Genomic DNA, 15,843 nt, shown 5'->3' with positions numbered 1-15,843 from the left:
ACTTACTGACAGTACATGAGGTGCAGACCCACAATTAATAAGAACATCAGCCCTGGCCTTGTCTTACTCAACTGCTGAGTACGCCTGTCCTATCTGGCACAAGTCTGCCCATGCGAAGCAGGTGGACATAGCACTGAACAAAACATGCAGAATAATCACAGGATGCCTTAAACCTACACCTGTTGATAAACTCTCTAAATTAGGTGATGTGCGACAGGAAGTTGCTGCTAACTGTGAGAGAAATAAGGTCAAACATTGTGAAAGCCACACACTGCACAACTATCAGCCTCTTCCCAGTAGACTCAAATCAAGGAAAAGCTTCATGAGAACTACCACTCCTCTTAATGTTCCTCCAGCAACAGCAAAAGTATCTCTCTGGGCAGCTAAACCAGGCAATCCCAATTGGATGGCCCCCCATGAGGGGTCTGCCTCCAGGGGCAAACCAAGAATGGGCAACTTGGAAGTCCCTAAACAGACTCAGAAGCAGAGTGAGCAGATCAAAAGACAACCTGGCAAGATGGCACTACCTGGAGGAATCCTCCACCTTGTGTGACTGTGGAGCAGAACAAACAACTCCATATATGTATGCTTGCCCACAATTTCTTGTCTCATGTACGGAGGAGGAATTGTTTAAAGCTACGGACAATGCGGTCGCTGTTGCCCGGTTTTGGTCTAAAACTATTTAGCTGCTTGTGAGTCCTTTATTTTATCACTTTTAAGCTTGTTTATTATGCAATGCTTTTGACACAAAATAAATAAATAATTTAGTTTTTGAAGTTGTTGTTTTTGTTAATACACCACCCAGAGAACACTTAATTATTGAATGTGGAATAAATTACTTTTTTACAAGAGATAAGGCCTAAGTAGAGTATAGAAAATATAAGGTTTCTTGTGGTTTCAATCGTGATATTTTTATTCTTTGCTACTGGTTTTATTCAGATTGTGTTCAGTTACTTATTTATTGTTTGTATTTTAAAATATTCTACCTCAGCCCAACAACTTTACTTATTTGGTTTAAAAATTCAAGGAATATATCAACATTTTGGAAGAGTAGAGCAAAAACCACAGCTCTGATGTTCTTTGATGGGCAAGAAGATGTTAAAATAAGAAGAACTTCTGCAGGGAATGTGTGTTCCCTCTTTTCCCCAACCACACCTGAAAGTGTTGGATTGTTTGTCTGAAGCTAGTTGTATAGGTTAGTAAATGGGATAGTTGGGAAGAGGTTACGCCAATGCTGTTCCCATTCATTCAGAGCAATTACATTTCCTCTTGAGGTTCAGGTTTGTTTGAAAGGAACAGGTTTCTGATATGGATTAAACGATACAGAAATGAGCTCACCCATATATTCTTTTGACTATAAGTTTTAGAAAAAAATTCAACTCAGTAATAATTCATTTCATCCACACTTTTTTCTTCTTCTGAACTGTCTTTGCAGACAGGCTCTCACAAGTACTTTGCAGTGAAATAACCCCTTGGTTGTCACCTGCATGTCATCTTAACTTAGTGCTTTATGTGCTCTTTCTACCATCCCTGTAAAATACAGACTAAATGTTTAAAATGGCTGCTGAGATTATGGAATTTCTCTGAAGTCAGTATGGCACGGATGTTTGTCAGTTATATTATGACAAGGCTTTTAGGAATGCAATACGTGACTGTGAGTTGCTGTCTGGCATTTCCAGTTGCTCCTGCCTCTAATAGTCTCTCCATCCATGTGTAACAATTTTATCAAATCAAGAAGATTAATTATTGGTTTTCTGTTGAAAAAGACAGCCACCCAGTTTGCCATCGTTTGCATAGCAAATTCCTTTTTCCTGTCATTAAGCCTGCAGGAAATAAGTTTATTAACCAGACTTGTTTGATTTTAATGAATAGCCTTTAGATGATTCCCTAGATGGCGGTGATTTGAGAAATGGAAAAAGACTTGACTGAACTTTCATTCTAAACCTTTTCCAATAATATGATCTGTTACCATGTTTTATGATGTCCTTCTTTCAAAGAGCTCAGGGTGTTGCACATGATACAGCTATTTTACACATGCAATTCTCATACTGGCAAGATGTTTGTGTAACAGATTTGATTGTAGAAACTCTATATACTCCAGTAACTGAAAACTGTCAGGGTGTCTAGAGCTATGGTGTGTGGTATGAACTCAACTATGATTGACTGGAGTTGTGGAAAGTGAGGGCTTAGTCTGTCTTAGGAGAACCTAAATTAAGCATCATCTGGTAACTCCTATACCAGGAGGTTTGAAATCATTGCATGGTTTAGTCTAAACTTTAAAAGAGTTATCCATACTTCAACAGCTGAGGTGCCTCAATGGAAATTCAAACAGAATCTCAGAGCAAATTTACCAGCCCATTGATACCATGCAATACTACAATCCATTGTAGATAAGAACGCTCTGAAAACAAGGACAGGTTACTTCGGTACCAAAAAAGAAATGTTGGTCCTTTTGCCATAGAGGCACCTCTATACCAGGGGTTCTCATACTGTGCTCCGTGGAGCCCTTGGTTGTCAAGACCCAGGCTACGGAGCACCAATAACCATGCGCAGAGGCCAGATTCTATTTAATATCTTTATTAAAGGAATATATAAAGTCAATAAAAACAAGTGAAGAATGAAGTTCAGAAGTAGACCTTTCAGGAAAGGTCAAATATAGTCCAGAAAAGCAATGTCCAATATGTGATATTAGAGTTCAAAGTTATAATCCAATAACCGAAACACACACTTTGCCAAGCAAAGTGTGGGGAAATGACAAGGTCCTTTAGTCCAATGGAGCTTGACAACAAGGCTGGAAAACAAACTAGATTCTTGGCAAACAAGACTTGATACGAGGCAACAAGAAGCAAGAAGCAAGAAGAAGGTCCGTGGCGAGGTCCGAAGAACAAGGCAGGCTTGGAACTAGAACAAGGTCCTGGAAACAAGGAACTGGAGTTGCGTAGTCCACACACGATCTTACTCCCGAAGCTGACGAATTGACTCCGCAAGGATCTCCTTGCGGTAAAACAGCTATATAGGATCTTGTTTTCCCGCCAAGGAACACTTTCCCTGGGGAACAAGAAGTGAAACCCAAGCTGTGTCCAGATGCATGACTCCTTAAGATTTCCCAAGGGAAACAGGCTTAATCAGCTAATTGTCTGGCAGCGATTCTGGCGATTCGCCTCCCTAGCGCCTCTATCTCGATTATAATTATCCCGGCGAGAGAACGGGGGAGAATTCTGCCCAAGGCTTGTTTGGCTGACTTCTTGAGGGCAAACATCCTGCAGGTGCAGGGGCTCCGATTCTGGCTGAATCGGTGGGAAACCAAAGTTTTCCTCTTCGTCTGCCACAATAGTACTAGGAACGGGACTACATGGCCCATGAGACATCACACTATCCCCCTCCTCAAGGCCCCGCTCAAAAATGGGCCCTCTTCCCGAGGTGCGGGGCCGCGGCTTGGCAGGGTAGGCCTGATGGAAGCGGCGGACTAAGTCGGGGGCATGGACTGTGGAAGCGTCTTTCCAAGAGCGTTCTTCGGGGCCAAAACCCACCCAGTCAATGAGATACTGAAGGCAGCGGCGATGAAAGCGAGAATCCAAAATGTCCTGAACCTCGAATTCCTCCTCCCCGTCCACCAAAACAGGGGCGGGGGCCAGCTGGTCCACATCGGGGCGTACCCCATCCGCCGGAAGGAGCAGGGAACGATGAAACACTGGATGAATGCGCATAGAGTGCGGAAGTTGGAGTTTGAAAGTCACGGGGTTAAGCTGCGCCACCACTGGGTAGGGACCAATGAAACGGGCATCTAGCTTCCGGCAGGGACGGTGGGAGGGCAAAAAGCGAGTGGACAATAGGACCCGATCTCCTACCTTGATCTCGGGGCCGGGCTGGCGATGGCCGTCAGCGTGGCGTTTATAGTCCTCCTTGGCTTGATCCAGTTGCTGGTGCAAGAGTTGTTGCACCGCTGTGAGTTCTTGCAGCCAGTCCTCCGCTGCAGGGACTTCTGAGGTTTCAATGACAGAAGGGAAGAAACGTGGATGGAAACCATAGTTTGCAAAGAACGGGGTTTCTTTAGTTGAAGCCTGGACACCATTGTTGTAAGCAAATTCTGATAGAGATAACAGGGAAGCCCAATTGTCCTGCTGGTAGTTTACATAACAGCGAAGGTATTGTTCCAAAGTGGCATTGGTGCGCTCAGTTTGCCCATCCGTTTGGGGATGATGAGCTGAAGATAAACGAGAGTCTATGCCCAATAGTTTCTGTAGTGCCTTCCAAAAACGAGAGGTGAATTGAGATCCACGGTCCGTGACTAAACTCTTGGGCAATCCATGTAGTCTGAAAACATGCTGAAGGAATAAATCTGCAGTCTCTTTGGCCGTGGGGAGACCATTGCAGGGAATGAAATGGGCCAACTTGGTAAAAAGGTCCACCACCACTAGGATCGTGGTATATCCAAGGGAAGGTGGTAGGTCAGTGATAAAATCTGCAGAAATTATCTCCCATGGGCGAGATGGAGTAGGAAGGGGATGCAGTAGCCCTGAGGGCTTCTCCCTTCTTATCTTGGAGTGCTGGCATACCGGGCAGGTATTGACATATTTCTCCACATCCTTGCGGATCTTGGGCCACCAGAAATCTCATAGGATCAAATGCATGGTTTTGAAAAGTCCAAAATGCCCTGCTGGCTTGCTGTCATGGCACAGACGAAGTGTCTTTTCTCTGCCGGGGCCTGGAGGGATGTAAACATGATTCCTGTAGCACAGTAGCCCATCCTTAAGTGAGAAAGGGAAACGTAGTCCTTGGCGAATCTGTTCTTGAGCCCAGGCATCTGCCTGTTGACTGGCTCTAATCTCTTGAGCGCAAAGGGGTTCTGGGTTAGAAGGAGTTGATTCAATTGGAGTGGATTTGGTGTTTCCCACTGTGAGCGTGGCAAAGTTCTCGGGTTGCAGCAATTGGGATTCGAAGGTCTCTCTGCGTCCTGCAGCATACTCTGGTTTTCGTGATAGAGCATCTGCTTGCTTGGTCTGAGCTGGGGTTACATAATGGATCTGGAAGTCAAAACGCTCAAAGAATAAAGCCCAGCGCTGCTGCCTCTGATTTAGCTTGCGGGCAGTTCTTAGATGTTCCAAATTACGATGATCAGTATGAACCTAAATGGGAAATTTGGCCCCTTCTAACCAATGCCTCCAATTTTCAAAGGCTGCCTTTATGGCCAAAAGTTCCTTCTCCCAAATAGTATAATTTCTCTCTGGGGCTGTTAGTTGACGGGAGTAAAAGGCACAAGGATAAAGATGTTCTCCCACTGGTTGCATGAGTACAGCCCCAATTGCCACATCGGAGGCGTCAGCCTGCACAACGAAAGGGGTTTTAGGATCAGGGTGCTGTAGAATTGGTTGGGACGTGAACAACTTCTTTAATTGCTGGAACCCTTTCTCTGCTTGCTCCGTCCAGCGGAAAGGCTGTTTCCCACGGATGCAGCTGGTGATTGGGTCAGACCAGCGGGCAAAGTCTGGGATGAATTTGCGGTAGTAGTTCGCGAACCCCAAGAAACGTTGCACTTCTTTCTTGTTGGTTGGCGCCCGCCAATCCAATACTGCTGAAACCTTTGCCGGGTCCATGGAGAGCCCTTGTGGCGAGACACGGTATCCCAGGAAGTCTACCTCTTGTAGGTCAAAAGCGCACTTTTCCAACTTGGCATATAGTCCATGATCCCGCAATCGTTGTAGCACCATCCTGACGTGCTTCTCATGCTCCGATTGTGATCTAGAAAACACCAAAAAAACGTCCAAGTAAATGATCAAGAACCGATCTAGATAATCCTGGAAGATATCGTTGACAAAATGCTGGAACGTTGCGGGAGCTCCGGATAATCCGTAATTCATGACTAGGGACTCGAATAATCCGAATTTGGTCTGGAAAGTGGTTTTCCATTCGTCCCCCTCCCTGATGCGAACTAGATTGTAAGCCCCCCGGAGATCCAGCTTGGTGTAAACCTTGGCCCCTCGAAGTCGGTCTAATAGGTCCGAGATCAAAGGCAGGGGGTAGCGGTTCCGCTTCGTGATATTGTTCAATGCTCTATAGTCCACAACCAAGCGTAAGTCCCCTGACTTCTTTTTCACAAACATCACCGGGGAGGCAGCTGGGGATTGAGAGGGTCTGATGAATCCCTTGCGAAGATTTGACTCTATGAACTCCCTGAGAGCTTCTTGCTCTGGTTCAGTCAGGGAGTAGAGGTGTCCTCGCGGGATCGGGGCCCCCTCCGCCAAGTCAATGGCACAATCGTAGGGTCTATGCGGGGGTAGTTTCTCGGCTTCTTTTTCATTGAAAACATCCCAAAAGTCTGAGTATTTCTTGGGCAAGGTGATGATGGGTTCAGCGTCTGTGGCATGGCAGACCTTGGCTACAAGACAATGGTTTTGGCAATATTTAGAAGCAAACTGCAGTTCTCTGTTGGTCCAGGAGATGTTTGGGTCGTGGAGTGTCAGCCATGGAATTCCCAAAATCACAGGGAAGTGGGGGACCTCGGTAACAAAGAAGGAAATCTCTTCCATGTGTTCCCTTATCCACATTCTGGTGGGCTCAGTCCATTGGCTTACTGGACCCGTCTTTAGGGGACGGCCATCTATAGTCTGCACCACCCGGGCGTTCTTGAAATCGTGATATTGTAATCCCAGAGAGTTGGCATACTCTCTGTCGATGAAATTGTTTGTTGCTCCTGAGTCTATCATGGCATGGATCATGACGGGTCCTTTTTTCGCTGACCACAACGTGACCACTAGGAGAAATAGGACCCCGGTTTGCAGCTCTTGAGTGGGGTTTTTGACCGGGTTTGCGAGCCTCTCTACGCCCGGTCGCTGGCTTCCCCCGCCGGCTTGGCTCCAGCCGCCTCGGCCGTCTCCGTCTCCGCGGAGGACGCCGCCGCCAGGCGAGCGGCGGGCTTTCTCTTGGCTGGACATTCTCTGGCGAAGTGGCCCCCGTTCCCGCAGTACCAGCAGAGGTTTAACCGTTGGCGGCGGGCCTTTTCAGCTACATCTATTCTGGGGCGCACATTGCCCAACTGCATCGGCTCTTCCTCGCTTCCCCTGGGGTATGGGGCTGGTGGTGGGGGTCTCCACACTGGACGTGGCTGAATACTGGCGGAAGCAGGGGGTTTCACTCCTGCTCTTCCACTTTGGCCTCGGAGCCACTGTTTTTTGTTGGCAAGCAGGACTTCGGCTCGTAAACAATGGTTGATAAGTCTCTCAAGAGAATTTGGAGGATCCACCTTGGAGATTTCTTCCTGCATCTCGATGTTGAGACCCTCACGAAACTGTCCTCTGAGGGCTATATCGTTCCAACCGGTGTTTTGGGCCAGCACCCGGAACTCGGCTATGTACTGGGACAACGGCCTGTCTCCTTGGAAGAGGCGCCGGAGTTTATGGCCGGCCGCCTGCTCGTTGTCCTCGATCCCCCAGGTCGCTTTAAGGTGATTCAAGAAGTTTTGCGCAGAACTTAGGTGCATGGAGCCCGCATCAAATAGCGCCATCGCCCAATTGGCCGCTGGCCCTTCTAGGAGACTATAAATCCACGCCACCTTGACATCTTCTTGGGGAAATTCGGCTTGACGGGCTTCTATGTATGCCTGGCATTGGCGACGGAAAACATGAACCTTGGAGGCTTCTCCAGAAAACTTGGTTGGAAGTGCCAGGCCAGGGAGCCGGATACCTCGTTCCTTCAAGCCCCGTATTTCTCCCTCCTGCGTATAGAGTGTATCACGGATTCTGTCTAATTCATCCTTGGAAATGGTGTAGCTGAGTGGTTGGGCTTCCGCCCCGGTTCCTGTAGACATCCTGGCCTTAGGTTAATTGGTGCTTAGGGTGGCGGAGTCAAACTGTCAAGACCCAGGCTACGGAGCACCAATAACCATGCGCAGAGGCCAGATTCTATTTAATATCTTTATTAAAGGAATATATAAAGTCAATAAAAACAAGTGAAGAATGAAGTTCAGAAGTAGACCTTTCAGGAAAGGTCAAATATAGTCCAGAAAAGCAATGTCCAATATGTGATATTAGAGTTCAAAGTTATAATCCAATAACCGAAACACACACTTTGCCAAGCAAAGTGTGGGGAAATGACAAGGTCCTTTAGTCCAATGGAGCTTGACAACAAGGCTGGAAAACAAACTAGATTCTTGGCAAACAAGACTTGATACGAGGCAACAAGAAGCAAGAAGCAAGAACAAGGTCCGTGGCGAGGTCCGAAGAACAAGGCAGGCTTGGAACTAGAACAAGGTCCTGGAAACAAGGAACTGGAGTTGCGTAGTCCACACACGATCTTACTCCCGAAGCTGACGAATTGACTCCGCAAGGATCTCCTTGCGGTAAAACAGCTATATAGGATCTTGTTTTCCCGCCAAGGAACACTTTCCCTGGGGAACAAGAAGTGAAACCCAAGCTGTGTCCAGATGCATGACTCCTTAAGATTTCCCAAGGAAAACAGGCTTAATCAGCTAATTGTCTGGCAGCGATTCTGGCGCTTCGGCGATTCGCCTCCCTAGCGCCTCTATCTTGATTATAATTATCCCGGCGAGAGAACGGGGGAGAATTCTGCCCAAGGCTTGTTTGGCTGACTTCTTGAGGGCAAACATCCTGCAGGTGCAGGGGCTCCGATTCTGGCTGAATCGGTGGGAAACCAAAGTTTTCCTCTTCGTCTGCCACAATAGTACTAGGAACGGGACTACATGGCCCATGAGACATCACATTGGGGCACCATGCTGCATTCCGCCTCTTCCTCTTTCCTCTTGAGAAATGCGGGGAATTTAAAATTTTGAGCTGTCAGAAACAACACAACAGCAGCAGTAGCAACATTCTGCCTGGGCAAAACCTTTTCTCCCCCGCCTCCTCCACCACCCAAACTCTATTCCTTGCCACCCAGCAATCCCCCCCCCCCCCCCGCTTTCTTTGCTTCCAAAACCCCATTTCCCTCCCACTGCTTAGGGGGTGCTTTGATTAAGTTGCTCCTGACACGAAAAAAAAATGGCAGCAGGGGGTTGGACTGGATGGCCCTGGGGATCTTCCACTGAAATACTGTTAAGTTTATGTTGGTGAAAATTGTTCTTCATTTTAAATATTGTATTGTTCTTTCTTTCCTATTTTTTGTACCTTGTGAATTAGTTCACACAAACACTTTCCATCCGTCTGCCACTGGCCTGGACCATGCCTGATTTATATATACATTACATATAATACAATATGTAATATAATATATAAACATTTCTTGGTGCTCCACAAGAAAGTTTTGCTTCAAAAAGGCTCAGTGGCTGAAAAGGTTTGAGAACCGTTGCTCTAAAACAGGGGTCCTCAAACTTTTTAAGTGGAGGGCGGGTTCATGGTCCCTCAGACTGTTGGAGGGCCGGACTATGATGAAATAGTCCAAAATTAGGATTGTTGTTGTTGTGTGCCTTCAAATAGTTTCAGACTTAGGTCAACCCTAAGTCTAAAGTTTAGGACAGGGGCCAGGTAAATGATTTTGGAGGGCCACATCTGGCCTACGGGCCTTAGTTTGGCAACCCCTGTTCTAAAGGGATGACCATAGTTTTGCTGTGTCATGTGCAAGTAATTTCTTAGGCAGCCCTAAGGTGAACCTGTCTAGGGGTTTTGTGGCAGTCATGGTTAGCACTTGTCTTCCTCTGAGATTGAGAGAGAGTGATGTGCTGAAGGTCACCCAGTGGATTTCCATGGCAGAGCAAGAATTTGGTCCAATACCAAAATGCATCATGCTGGTTTCATAGCTTGAATACAATTAATTAGCACTGATGATTTAATTGAGTATTTTAATTTAGGATGCACTTTCTTATTAGTAAGCACCTTCAATTTTCACATGTCCTTCATAATGTTAAGCACTGGACTGGATCATTGATTGCCAAGGAATTGGGCACTTGAATAGGAGTTCAGTTGAAACCTAAGCCTCTTAAAACAGAACTTCTGGATTTGGCCATTGTTTGTCATAAAAATGGGAGTAACAGCTTCTGGCTATTCGGAATGGGATTTCAGCTAAAATGAAGATAAAAGCTTCAAGTCTTTTTATATCAATTGTTTCATAGTTTGCACATTTTGTTCTTGTTTTCCAGCAGCAATTGCGAAGTTTTGGTAAAAGCAGCAGCAGGCCTCTAAAGTTCACATTCATGAACTTTTGTTTCACTAGTTGATTTTCCAAGTCTGTCAGTTTCCTTTAGCAACTGTAACTATGACAAATGTACTACTCTCATCTTGCTACAAAATACCATGCCTGACATTCAGGCTTTATCACCATTTGTCCTGATTTTTTTGCCACATTTTACATTTGCAAATTGCACACTGTAATTAGAGTTTGCAGCTGAAAACATAACCTTCACTTGAATTTGTTGTATAACCTTAATATGACTTTTACTGCTCTGTAATTATCATTTGAAATTTCCACTTGATTGCATATTGGTAGAGGAAAGAAGTATTGTTTATGTCCAGATAGATTGCTTAACTACAAACCAACAAGAGTAGACTTAAATTTAAATTAATTCCTTCTATAGTTATGTGCTTACTAAAAACATATACTGCCTCTTGACCACAATTTAGCTGTGACTTCACAAATGTCCACTTTTTTACCTCTCTAATTTCCATCTTCTTCTCTTCTTTCTTCAGAAATTGACATAGAACGTTGTGTCCGTGAATCAATCAATCTTTTCTGTTGGACCCCTAAAAGTGCTACTTACAGACAGTTTGCACAGCATCCTAAGCATACCAGTGAGGCAACCTGTACAAGAAGCTTAATGTCCTGTTTCTCATCGGACTATCAAGATGCACCAAGAAGTGACCTGGTGAGTGGTTTTAAAAAATAATACTTGATTTTTTATTTAGTAGAAACCCCAACATCCTTTCACACCACAATAGGCCCATGTATTATGCAAGGAAGCTGTTTCAGGACCCTTTATGTAATATGATTTAACATGAGAGGAGGGTATGAGTTTTAAAGGCTATTTTAAGGGTATTTATTGTATTTTAATTCTGATTTTACCACACTGTTACTATTTAATTGGGTTTTTTTAAATTTTGTATTGCACTTTTAAAACATGTCTAGTGTGAGATTGTTAGCCACCTTGAGTCCCTGTGGGGAGAAAGGCAGGGTATAAATAAATATAATAAATCTATATATATATAAGAGTGATGGAATCCTGGCGACTGACAAAACAATAAAACTAAACACCCCACAACCTCGAAAATTGACAGCACAACCCCTCATTCACGCTTCTAGGTTGATGCAACAAAAAGAAAAGAAAAATAAAGTACTAATTAGAGGGAGAGGAATAATTGTTTTTATCCAATTGCTGCCAGTTAGAAGGCTAAGCTTTGCCCACTTGGTCTCCTAGCAACCCACTCAGCCCAGGGGACAGGCAAAGTTAGGCCTCACTTAGGCCTCTTCCACATTGCCTATAAAATACAGACACCACCAGACAACGCCACAGCAACGCATGGCCGGGCACAGCTAGTACAATATAACCTGGAAGCCAATTTGTCTTACAGTAGAGTCTCACTTATCTAAGCTTCACTTATCCAAGGTTCTGTATTATCCAAGGCAGTCTGCCTTTTAGTAGCCATTGTTTTTGTAGTAAATGTTGTAATGTTTTCGTGCTAAATTCATAAATACAGTAATTACTACATAACATTACTATGTATTGAACTGCTTTTTTCTGTCAATTTCTTGTAAAACATAATATTTTGGTGCTTAATTTGTAAAATCATAATGTAATTTTATGTTTAATAGGCTTTTTTCTTAATCCCTCCTTATTATCCAAGATTTTCGCATATCCAATATTCTGTCGGCCCATTTATCTTGGATAAGTGAGACTCTACTATATTTGAAACTAGCTTGGGGTCCCGGCGGTGCCCGGGTTATTAGTAGACGGCATTGAGTTGTTTGGGGATGTGAGGAAATATCACTTAAGTTTGGTCCAGATCCGAAGTTGGCTGGGTTCAGTGCTGTCTGTATAAGGGTGAACTACAACTCCCAGAGCCAAAGATCAATCACCCCAAAACCATGCCTGTATGCACAGTTCGGCATGATAGGGCTGTGTGCCAAGTTTGGTCCAGATCCGAAGTCAGCTGGGTTCAGTGCTAACTATATAAGGGTGAACTACAACTCCCAGAGCCAAAGGAGAATCACCCCGAAACCCTGCCTGTATGCTCAGTTGGGCATGATGAGGCATTGTGCCAAGTTTGGTCCAGATCCAAAGTCAGCTGGGTTCAGTGCTGTCTATATAAGGGTGAACTACAACTCCCAGAGCCAAATGAGAATCACCCCGAAACCCTGCCTGTATGCTCAGTTGGACATGATGAGGCAGTGTGCCAAGTTTGGTCCAGATCCGAAGTCGGCTGGGTTTAGTACTAACTATATAAGGGTGAACTACAACTCCCAGAGCCAAAGGAGAATCACCCCGAAACCCTGCCTGTATGCTCAGTTGGACATGATGAGGCAGTGTGCCAAGTTTGGTCCAGATCCGAAGTTGGCTGGGTTCAGTGCTAACTATATAAGGGTGAAGTACAACTCCCAGAGCCAAAGGACCTAGCAACCCAAAAGATAGTTGCATCTATCAAGTAGGAAATAAGGTACCACTTATAAAATGGGGAGGCAAATTTAACTAATTTACGACATTGGAATGAGGAAGTGCCGTCACAGTGGATGATCTCTCGGTTCTATGTGTATATGTATATAATGTGATCTGCCCTGAGTCCTCTTCAGGGTGAGAAGGGCAGAATATAAATACTGTAAATAAATAAATAAATAAATAAATAATGTTGCCTAAGTACCTGATGTTGCCTGGGTTCATTTGGTAAGGATATATATTAGAAATATGCATTTTTGGATTTTGGATTTTAAGAATAAAGCTATTAGAAAATGCATAACCATATAAACAGAACCATTTATATACAGTAGAGTCTCACTTATCCAACATAAACGGGCCGGCAGAATGTTGGATAAGCGAATATGTTGGATAATAAGGAGGCATTAAGGAAAAGCCTATTAAACATCAAATTAGGTTATGATTTTACAAATGAAGCACCAAAACATCATGTTAGACAACAAATTTGGCAGAAAAAGTAGTTCAATACGCAGTAATGCTATGTAGTTATTACTGTATTTATGAATTTAGCATCAAAATATCACGATATATTGAAAACATTGACTACAAACATGCATTGGATAATCCAGAACGTTGGATAAGCGAGTGTTGGATAAGTGAGACTCTACTGTATATATAAAAAGATCACATTATATACATATAGGGCAAACATTCAATGCCCATATACACACAGAACCGAGATAGACACAGACGCAGAGGCAATTTAACCTTCTCCTGAGGGGATGTTCGATTCTGGCCACAGGGGAGAACAGCTGCTTCATCATCCACTGTGACGGCACTTCCTCATTCCAATGTCGTAAATTAGTTAAATTTGCCTCCCCACTTTATAAGTGGTACCTTATTTCCTACTTGATGTGGTGCTACTTCCATCAGCCCAAGATCAACCTATTTACGTACTGCCTCCTGACCTTGTTGAAGGAGAGTGCTGTATCCAAAAGACCCAGGCAAAAGCTGCCCTGTTTGGAACAGGGAAGATGGCTGCCTCTTTGGCGGCCTAGCACAATGGAGCCAGGCTGCAAGGCCTGAAACGTGTTAGCAAAATGATCAAGGGAGGCTTGGATTGGGGCTTTGGGGGCTAGAAGTGTTCATAAGCATATCGTTAAAAAGATAATAACAATGTTCTCTGCTGTCTTTTGAGGAAAGTAGGGCCTTACAAAGAAGTTGAAAGCTGAGGCAAGATGGCGTCCTCCTTTTGGGCCTAGCAGCATGGGGCCAGCCTGGAAGGCCTTAAACATGTCAGCAGAGGGGCCAAAGGGGGCCATCCGTTGTCAGTGGGTTCATGGGGTGATGTGTGTCAAGTTTGGTCCAGGTCCGGCCTTTCTGGTGGTGGCAGTGGTGTTTTGGATTACCAAAGTGTAGGCCGAAAGCTGTTAACTGTCCCAAAGCTAGCGTCGTTCTGAGGAGAGAAGTAGGCCGAACGAAGCCAGTTGGTAGTAGTTTTTCCCTCAGCGATCCCAGTGGCCTATGAAAGTGGCGGCCAATCAGAAAGCTGGCACATTCCGCCCAGCCAATCAGAAAGCTGACCCATATTCTGCCAGGCCAATCAAAACGCGAGCACATACACCGCCCGACCAATCAAAACGCTGATACAAACATACAAACATTCACTTTTATTATATATATAGATGAACATACTTTGGATTTCCAGCCAAAGTATACCATAGAACTGCACTGGGGGACCTACAATGCCCAGAGAAGTATTCTCTCTCAGCCTCTGGTACAATTCCGTGTCAACATCTGGCAGAACTTCCTGAAGAGGATGGCCATAGACTCACACTGAAGATCTAGAGAGAATACTTCTCTATGTATCATTAGGTCCCCCTTTGCAATTCTATGATGTTCAAAGCTCTTTCCATGTAAAGAAAATAGCATTCAATGAGTTCTTGGAACAAGTGGGTGTACTGAACCTGTTAACTGCCATGGCAACATCTTGTGAAATTCTGGAACTTGCAGTTTAGAGAGGACCATTTAAAGTTATCAGCCAGAGAGCTCTAGTGCCTCATTGAGCTACCAACCCCAGGATTCCATAAGATCGTGGTTCTTAACCTGTGGTTCCCCAGGTGTTTTGGCCTATAACTCCCAGAAATCCCAGCCAGTTTACCAGCTGTTAGGATTTCTGGGAATTGAAGGCCAAAACATCTGGGGACCCACAGGTTGAAAAACACTGCATGGGATATTGCCATGTTTATTTTCATACCAGAAGTGACTTGAGAAACTGAAAGTCGTTTCTGGTGTGAGAGAATTGGCCTTCTGCAAGGACGTTACCCAAGGGACACCTGGATGTTTTGATGGTTTTTACCATCATTAGGGAAGGCTTCTCTCATGTCCCCGCATGGGGAACTGAAGCTGACAGAGAGAGCTCATCCTCACTCCTTCCAGATTCGAACTGGCAACCTTCAGGTCAGCAGTCCTGCCAGCATAAGGGTGCATTTGATACCTTAACATACAATCAATCAAGAGTAGGCATTTAATTTAGGGTGCTGTTGAGGGACAAACTCAAAACGCCCATACCTAGTTGAGAATTCTGGTTTAGAATATAATCACTGAGGAGCACTTTAGACTCAATTTGTGATTTATTGGATTCTAGTTGTGTATAACACAGAAATGGGGAAAAATTGAACTTCTAGATATTGGATTCCAGCTACCAGCAGACCAATTATCATAGCAAGGTAGTTGGAAATTGTAGTTCAACAATATGGGGGTCATCACAGTTTCCATCTCGTCTCCTGTAGAATGTGTGTAAACAGATCTAAATTGTCAAGAGAAACTTTATTTAAGAAGTGTTTGTTAGTGTTGCTATCTCTTAATGTTACTCTTAATATGTAGTTTTATGCAGGATGGTTATGACTCACTTTCTTTGTCTATGTCTTTCAAGTATTAATTCTTTAGAGCTTGAACTGTTTCTTTGTCCTGAATGAACAGTCTATTTTAATAAGCTGACTACTCTAGGAAATAATACCTTTTTTCTATCTTCACTGACTCCTCAATTATTTTGAACTTTGAGCTCTTCTGTGGTTTGATAGCCACGTGACCTTTATTTGTGTTCCAATACTATTTTGATCCTAAAATTGCTCTGAAGAATGTGCCAATGGAAGTATTTCATCTTGTGCCAGGGCTTCTCCCCAATTCTATTCTCCAACTGTTTCTGTTGAGCGTGGCCTTTTATTTCTGTAACTGAGATTAGGAAAGACTAGTCGCAGAGCTGCTTGGTAAAC

General features: G+C 44.3%; 1 protein-coding gene across 3 annotated transcripts in view; it reads left to right on the top strand.

Moving 5' to 3' along the window:
* The window catches only part of tbck (TBC1 domain containing kinase), a 114,791-nt gene that overhangs the window by 78,773 nt on the left and 20,175 nt on the right, over positions 1-15,843 (top strand). For all 3 annotated transcript variants that reach the window (XM_003226388.4, XM_062982622.1, XM_062982621.1), the window contains exon 23: positions 10,632-10,807. In XM_003226388.4, coding sequence (XP_003226436.2) covers positions 10,632-10,807 — 176 coding nt within the window. The remainder of the gene's footprint in view (positions 1-10,631; positions 10,808-15,843) is intronic.

This window comes from Anolis carolinensis, chromosome 5, assembly GCF_035594765.1.
Source record: "Anolis carolinensis isolate JA03-04 chromosome 5, rAnoCar3.1.pri, whole genome shotgun sequence".
Taxonomy (NCBI): domain Eukaryota; kingdom Metazoa; phylum Chordata; class Lepidosauria; order Squamata; family Dactyloidae; genus Anolis; species Anolis carolinensis.
The sequence above is the reverse complement of the archived record's forward strand: the minus strand, read 5'-3'. Positions and strand labels throughout refer to the sequence as shown.